We start from the raw sequence: 8,692 nt of genomic DNA on the forward strand, positions 1-8,692 counted from the left end.
GTTTGATTGCTTAACACGTTGGAAACATTTAGTCATGTAAATATCAATCTCAATTAATATATATAAACATGGAAAAGTTCGGGTCACTACAGTAGTAGGGCTACATGGGTGTATCTTCTTGTCAATAAGAGTGATTGTTTCAGTGTGATGAAGTCATTTCTGAAATTTGTTAGAAACCAATTTGATAAGAAGGTTAAAGTTGTAAGATTAGATAATGCCTTAGAATTTATCAAAGGTGATCTGGGAAGATACTTAGCTGCACAAGGTATTGAGCATCAAACTTCATGTCCTGATAGGCCACAGCAAAATGGTAGAGTTGAAAGGAAACATAGACATATACTTGAAGTAGCTAGAGCTTTGAGATTTTAAGCTAATTTGCCTCTAAAGTTCTGGGGTGATTGTGTTACTACTGCTACTTACCTGATCAACAGATATCCTTCTTCAGTTTTGAACAATAAAACACCTTATGAGATTCTACTTAATAAACCACCAACTTATGATCATCTTAGGATCTTTGGTTGTTTTGCCATGGCCATTAATCCCTCTAGGGTTGTAGAAAAGTTTCAAGAAAGAGGAATTCCATGTGTGTTTATTGGATATCCTTCTCATCAAAAGGGCTATAAGTTATACAACTTGTTAACTCACACTATGTTTGTTTCAAGGGATGTACAGTTCTATGAACACATTTTTCCTTATTCTGCAGAAAATGTTAATAAATTCTTGCATCCTGTTCCACCTGCTATACCTACATCATCCCAAGTCAATCCTTCAATATATGATGACCCTTCCATCATTTTTGCTTCTGAAACACAAGATAATCAAGTTGAACATCATGTTCAAGATACTACTACCACTGTGCCAGAATTAAGAAAGTCTACTAGAGTTTCCAACCCACCTATTTGGCATAATGATTATGTCATTCCAGGTACCTCAAGTGGCTTATCTCATACACCTATTGCTAATCAAGTGTCAATTCCTGTTTTACAAGATGAGTTTCAACAATACGTTACTGCATTGGTTGCACAAGTTGATCCAACAAGCTTTAAAGAAGCTATTGTTGACTCAGGATGGTGTGAAGCAATGGATAGTGAGTTATCTACTTTAGAAGAAAATAATACTTGGGAAATTGTTGAATTACCACCTGGTAAGAAAGCAATAAGTTGTCATTGGATATACAAAACAAAGTTAAAAGCTGATGGTACAGTTGATTGAAAAAAGGCTAGATTGGTAGTAGATGGTAATAGGCAAAGAAAGGGTGTTGATTATGCTGAAACATTTGCTCTTGTTGCAAAGATGGTTATTGTAAGGTCTCTTTTAGCTGTTGTTGCTATGTATGATTGGGAGTTGTGTCAAATGGATGTGTCTAATGCATTCTTACATGGAGATTTAATGGAAAAAGTTTATATGAAAATGCCTATGGGATATGTAGGTAAAGGGGAGCATGTATAGGATACAATGTCTAATGATAATAAAGTTTGCAAACTCATAAAATCATTGTATGGGCTTAAACAAGCACCAAGGCAATGGTTTGCTAAATTGTCAAGTGCTTTGATCTCTTTTGGATATCAACAATCTAAGGCAGATTATTCATTGTTTACAAAAAGGGACAAAGAACAATTCACAGCAATCTTGGTATATGTGGATGATTTGTTAATTACTGGCAATAGTCATGATCATATTGTTCAGTTGAAGAACAATTAAAATCAACTTTTCATATGAAAGATCTGGGAGCTTTAAGTTACTTATTGCGTTTAGAAGTATCTAAATCTGAACATGGGATCTTTATTTCTCAAAGGAAGTATACTTTGGACTTGTTAAAAGAAGCTGGGGTTCAAAATCTGAAACCTTACAAATTGCCTATGGATCAAAACAACAAACTCACTGTAGATGTTGGTTCACCATTGGCTGATCCAGAGGTGTACAGAAGATTAATAGGTAAACTCATTTACTTAACAATTACCCGTCCTGATATATGCTACACTGTGCAATTGTTAAGCCAGTTTATGCAGAATCCTACTTCTGTTCATATGCAAGCTGTGAAACATCTGTTGAGATATTTGTTATTAGCTCCAAATCAAGGTATTATCCTTGCTAATAGATCTGCTGTTCAGTTGAAAGCTTACTGTGATTCAGATTGGGCAAGTTGTCCAATGACTAGGAGGTCTACCACTGGTTTTTGTATTTTACTAGGTGATTCACCATTGTCATGGAAGTCAAAGAAGCAAAATGTGGTTTCTCGTTCATCTGCAGAGGCTGAATATAGGGCAATGACATTAACATGTTGCGAAATCACTTGGTTAGTAACTTTGCTCAAGGATTTAGGTCTAAATGATTTAGGTCCTGTTAAATTGTTTTGTGACAACCAGGCTGCTATTCACATAGCTGCAAATCCAGTTTTCCATGCTAGGACTAAGCACATTGAGGTGGATTGCCATTATGTAAGAGATCAAGTGAAGTCTGGTTTGATAAAGACTCAATATGTTCACACAAAGTCACAATTAGCTGATGTATTTACCAAGGTTATTCCTTCATAACAACATAATAAGCTCTTGTCTAAGTTGGGAGTTTCGTTGCCCAAAACTCACAACTTGAAGGGGAGTATTGATGTAAACAGAAGTTCAGGGGACTAAAGTGTAAATAGTGTAAATAGAAGTTCGGGGAACTGAACTGTAATTATTTATTTGTGTAGGGTATTTTATGTATTTTAGGTTGTTAGTTTGTTAAGACGGTTTTGGTTAGTTAATCTGATGTAGTTAGTATATAACGAGTAGATCGAATCATTTGTAATCAATTTAAATGAATGAAATTGTGTTGTTCATCGTTCAATTTCTTCTTTGTTGTTATCAGTTTTCAAATATAATTAAGACTATAATATAATAGGTAAAATTAGGTATACATGGACAAAAAAGTGGTGTGTGAGGATCACCTTTCATAAAACAAAGGGCTAATTGAATATGCTTAGCATGTCGTACAAAACGAGTGAGTGACGGCCTGATGCCGGTGAAAGCCGAAACCAAAGGCTGGTTAAGCGGTGGTGCATGTGCTTAAACCTTTGCGTCAAGATGGTTCACAATTCCTCGACTACCAATGTGTTTAGTAATTCACTTGAACAAAATATCATAATATAATATATATTATTATTTTAATTGAGTGATTGACTCCCCCCAAAATATTACGGAGTATAATACAGTGATAGTAATAGTAATGGAGTAGTAATTAGAGTATCATATAAGTAATACTAGTTAAGTGACCCGTGAACTCACGGGTTATTTCAAAAATATATATATTAAAACTAATTAATAAAATCTTTAAGTTCTATATAAACAGAAAAATAGAAAACTTTATGCAACACATATTACAATCAAGTTCATACATTACAATTTGTTATGCATATGACGAAAAAGATTAGTTTGACACATTTTAGGAAATCATAAACTATAATAAAAATGAACCAGTAAAATAGAAAAGAAACTTTGGTAAAACCCCCCCGTTTGCCATAGAAGATCAAGAAGACACTCATGAATCTATTGATGAAACAATTATGATTTATGAATCATAGATGATTTTGCTATTACTATTTCGAAACAAATATGATTTATGAATCATAGATGATTTTGCTATTACTATTTCATCTAATATGTAACATACAAACTAAATATATCTTAAAGAAATTAAAAAAAAAAACAAAAAAAGTCACCGTTGACACTATAAGTATGACCCGTGAAAATAAGTTTTTTTTATTTGGTAAAGACCCGTATAAATAAGTTTGATGTATAAACCATTATAGCATATTGACTATTGATCAGGGCATTTAGCTATATGGATACATTCACTTCCCAAATATTTGAGACATTATTGAACGCTACAATTAATAATAAAGAAAACGAATAGTCTCATAAGAGCTTGTTAAAGAATCAATTATAGTACTTGGATGATTTTTGTACAAAGACAAAGATGAGAGAAATGGAGATTGAGATAAGAGGAAGATGAATGTGAAAGTATTTAAATTTTGAATTAAAATAAAATGAGTAGTGAGTTCCTATGCATTTGTTGGAGAGATGTTGAAACTACTAATCAAAATAAAGAGGTGACAGTAAATTACTCCGTAATATTTAAAAGCATGAAAGACATAAGTAGAGTAATAATATACTTATTTATTAATTATTATTATTGTTAGTACAATTTATAGAATTAATATAAATTTAAAAAGGAAATTATGACATAATCAAGGTTAATTGGTACAACCCTTATAAGTATATGTTACAACTCTAAAAAGCATATAATGACATCACCCTCAACCCCCTTTTATTAGATAAGATAGATTATATATATATTTTATAATTTTATATACTATGATTGATATTGATTTTGATATTCTCGTTTAACTCTACAAGATCGATTAGTTTGTTCGGCTTGAGATTATTAAACGAGTTGATTGTTCTACCAGTTCATACAAATATAGCACGACTATGATAGATATACTCGCTCATGTCCTTATCTCACAAAAGGAACATGAACTGATCATGTCCAAGACTCCACGAGAAAGCTCAAAACATAGGGAAAAAAAAAAAAAGAATACTTCGTCTGTCATTGTTCATATGTAAGAAAATACGCAGTTTAAAAAATACAATTTTTTTCCTTAATTTTTTATCTATAGGGTCACACCCCTAGTCTTTTACTATTATTAACTTTAACTCTAATGTATATAAGAAAAATTCAAAATAAATATATTGTATATATATTATTTTTAAGTTAATCTATTCTTTTAATTTTTTATTTTTGCATGAATTATTAATATTAATATGTAAATTAAATTAAATAAGGTTAAAAATAGAAAAATTAATATATTAAAATATTATAATTATCATTAGTTTTTAGGTGTTTGAATTACACTAACAAAAATGATTTCATATTTACAAAATAGCATTTATATAAAAACTTGTTTTACTTTAATTTTTCAAAACTATTTTTGTATCTAATCTAACTGTACGTTTGATTTTCTTTTAATCGAACATTTTAACATTTCAACATTTACTGCGATTGTTAATGACATGAATAATGCTGAATCATATAGCAAATCCATATCGAATCATTAATATTTGAAATATTATTTTAATTGTATATGATATATGATTGATAATTGATTGATTGAAATACAAGTAAACATTTCAAATGACAAATATCAAAATAATAATAATAATGTGGATGTGGATTATAGAATATACTCTATACTAGACTTTGAGAGCCCGTGCGTTGCACGGTTGGCTCTAATTAGACTATTTATTAAATCATAAGTTATTGATGACAATATTATATTATGATTGAAAATAAAACATCATATTAGATAATTATACAAACAATGTTTTTCGATCCATCAAATGCATTCAATTTTTTGTATGACTGTGCTAAACATCAATATAAATAGAAAGCGCGTTCGTCGAAATAGTAGGTGAACCACTGTAGTTGGAGACTCCAATAGCCTTTACCAGCCCCTGAACTACTGCATCTCCAAGACCGTCAATGTATCCTGTAAAAAATTGTTTAAACTGTTGAAAGTATTGGTTACAGAGTCGTAGAGGCCGAGACATACGCCGCATCTGCGAAAACAAATATGATATACCAAGACCCAAAAAAATAGAAGTATACATCAAATGTATAGCCTATAAAAATAAAGACATGAATGATATCAGCGTAGCCTATTATATTATGCTTATTAATTTGTGATATCGGCGTAGCCTATTATTAATGTATAGCCTATTAATTTGTGATCAAAGGGTGTTTGTACCATTTTGGGCATAGCCTATTATATTATGCTTATAATATTGTTTAGAGATAAAACACAAAGAATGAGGTTGCCAAGGCTAGCAATGCCCAAAATTAACAAATGCTTTATAAAAAAATTAACTTACATAGTTACATGTGATAGTTGTCAAGGCTGGAAAGCACGAAACGTGTTTCTTTTGATCACATTCAATAGTAGCACTCGCAACCCGTGTAGTAAGATCGGTCAATTCGAAATACGTACAGAAAAAATGTTATGTAAACATATAGTTTAGCTTTAAACAACACCAAGGACCTACAAAGTGATGAATTCCTTCTTTAATATTAATCAATGAATGGCTCAACCAATATGTTAAATTACCATTCGCCATGTTCGATAGACGGGCTCGGAAGGCGTCATCATGAAATCATGAAATCTGAATATTAAAAAAATGAGCAATCGATGTAGTGTGGGAGCCTACGAATTCTACTTCATCATAAAGTTTCACCAGATTTATCAAAAGTACACAAATCTAATATTGTTAACAAAAAAAAATAAAAAATAAAATAAAATACAAAATTTCCACTCCTTGACACATAACAAAGGATTATATAATACAAAGTACCTCATTTGAGGCATCCAACAGTTAATGACTTCCACCGTATCTAGCCAACGAGAACATATTGTATACCTAAAACACACTTTAAAAGTATTACAATCACAGAGAAAAACTGGAAGAAACGTGCAACTGACATCTAAAGGATTCAAATTATGTTTTTTTTTTTTTTTTTTAAGTTAGCTCAAGTCTATTTGATCTGAAGGGTTCAAATTATGTTAACAAAGTTAGCTCAAGTATATTTGGCAACTTTCAACCCTATATGATAATGTATTAGCAAAACTTTTCAACTAACCAATTTGGGATAAAAATTGAAAACTCATATTGACTTGTTCCATTCCAGATAGGTTAAAATTGTCTCCTCTTTTGCTTATGTCATAATTTTACAGGTGTGACCCCAAATAGATATTTAATATATACTAATATTTTCCCAGTAGGATGAGATTCTTTGAAAATGTGATGAACAAGAAAAATTAACACTGAAAAACAAAAAACAGTCATATACATACATTTGCTTTGGCTTCAGTAGAAGGCTAGAAGCCCTATGAGAGAGACAAATCCCTGTAGCTTCACTACAACTGTTTTTAGCAACCAAGTGCAATGGTGTTTCTCCACGCTGCAAAGTAGATTATAGTAAAACAACATGTATCACTACTAATCATAAACATTTAAAAGTAGATTAAGAATTTACGTAGACTGTTCTTGGCATCCAACGCAAAGGTTTCAGGCAAATTCAAGTTTAAGTTATACTTGATCACTTCAGCAATGTTATGACTAGCAGCAACATAAAGGGATGTACTTGACATCTGCAATCAAGAATATTGTTACAAAACAATTAGTTTAAACATTTTTAGAATACTCAATCATGGATTAAGTGCATAAAGATGAGAAGAACCATTAGCATGAAATGAGTGTTTTAAGTACATGGGTCAAAATTACCACCCTCAAAGCAATCGCATTTTCGCCGCATTTGTGGTGTAACATTCGCATACTATGAACATCAGCTTATTAAGCAATCGCATACTATGAACATTTGTGGTGTAACAAACTATAAAAATAGAAAAGCAAAAAGAAAAGAAAAAAGAAAAGAAACTACCATTCATCCAAAAAGACTTCACAATATGCAAAGTGTAATGAATTGACTTAAAGACTTCATAAATGTTCAAACTACCATTCATTGTGTTTTACAAACTACAATGAATTTATGGCTATAGGATAGCTATAGAAGAAAATAGATGTAAACGATAACAATATATGGCTATAGCATAGCTGGCAGCGGACCCCGCACCTGATGTGACGAAAAATGCCCCATTAAGAAGTAGGTCACCCTCTGATCTCCAGTTCCATCCATGCCATTTGCTTGTATCTGTATCAACTCTTTTAGTAACCTAAAAATATAATACACATTTTTAAATATCAATCCATTTAAGAATTAAAAAAAGTACTTCGTACAATTGTATAAAAAAAATTTAAAAACGAAGCTCAATTAGTACCTCCTTTGCTTATTTTTTAATCCAAAGTGCATCACCTTTCTCTGTATGATCAAACTCAAACAATGACATCAAAATAGCTCGCAACTTCACCTTTCCACTATGCTTGTTATGTAAAACAAAGAGAGAATTGAGGAGTTGCGGGGAAGGCGTTTGAATTAGGGATGTTATGTAAAACGGAAATTTGACCATTAGAATAATTCATAACAGTGTTTTAGAGAAGATTGTAAGACTTTGATGTGTACCTGGGTCTGTGTTGCTTAAAGCTCCTTCGGTTTTGACGTATTCAGGCATTGTTGTGACAGTTACACTGTCGTCATGATAAAACCTATCTACTGTGATAAGTATTTATTTATGTAGTGTGTATTTGGTACCTGACTCAATAGTAAGTGTGGGTGTGAACACGTTGTCGACTACAAATTCTTGATTGTTGTTGTATATTGAGCCGTAAAGAAATTGTGGAATGTGTTTTCTAATAATTGTAGTGTTGCTGGTAGATGCGGGAGCGTATTTGTGATATTAGGGAGTTGCAGGGCTAAGAATTACGGAGTATCATCCATTGAATAAACTAAAACCCCTTCAGTTGTTGCAGCCGACCAACTACGGTTCCAGGTGCAATTCTTAGGCACTTTGTGGTAACAATAGGCCTTCCACGGTTAGCCATTGCACCTGGCAGATCATAACACGTCATGACATGTGTTTATTTATCAACACCATCATCTATATCATCATCTATATCACTATCATAATCATCGATTAGGTTCATGGGACCAGCATCAGTCAACACATCAAGAACTCCATCCAAAGACAGATTGAGTGTTATTT

At 32.0% G+C, this 8,692-nt stretch overlaps 2 protein-coding genes across 2 annotated transcripts; one reads left to right on the forward strand and one right to left on the reverse strand.

Moving 5' to 3' along the window:
* Window positions 1-1,293: 1,293 nt before the first annotated feature.
* Window positions 1,294-2,534, forward strand: LOC139874578 (uncharacterized mitochondrial protein AtMg00810-like). The gene is made up of 2 exons (XM_071861989.1): window positions 1,294-1,429; window positions 1,687-2,534. Exons 1-2 carry the CDS (start codon window positions 1,294-1,296, stop codon window positions 2,532-2,534), a joined length of 984 nt encoding a protein of 327 aa, XP_071718090.1.
* A 3,743-nt stretch (window positions 2,535-6,277) lies between these two features.
* Window positions 6,278-8,332, reverse strand: LOC139874580 (uncharacterized). Its single transcript, XM_071861990.1, has 6 exons — window positions 7,871-8,332; window positions 7,666-7,765; window positions 7,069-7,183; window positions 6,887-6,986; window positions 6,387-6,452; window positions 6,278-6,293 (listed from the first exon to the last, which is right to left on the reverse strand). The coding sequence occupies exons 1-6, from the start codon at window positions 7,900-7,902 to the stop codon at window positions 6,278-6,280; spliced, it is 429 nt and encodes a 142-aa protein (XP_071718091.1). The 5' UTR covers window positions 7,903-8,332.
* Window positions 8,333-8,692: the final 360 nt, after the last annotated feature.

The sequence above is a fragment of the Rutidosis leptorrhynchoides genome, chromosome 11, assembly GCF_046630445.1.
Source record: "Rutidosis leptorrhynchoides isolate AG116_Rl617_1_P2 chromosome 11, CSIRO_AGI_Rlap_v1, whole genome shotgun sequence".
NCBI lineage: Eukaryota > Viridiplantae > Streptophyta > Magnoliopsida > Asterales > Asteraceae > Rutidosis > Rutidosis leptorrhynchoides.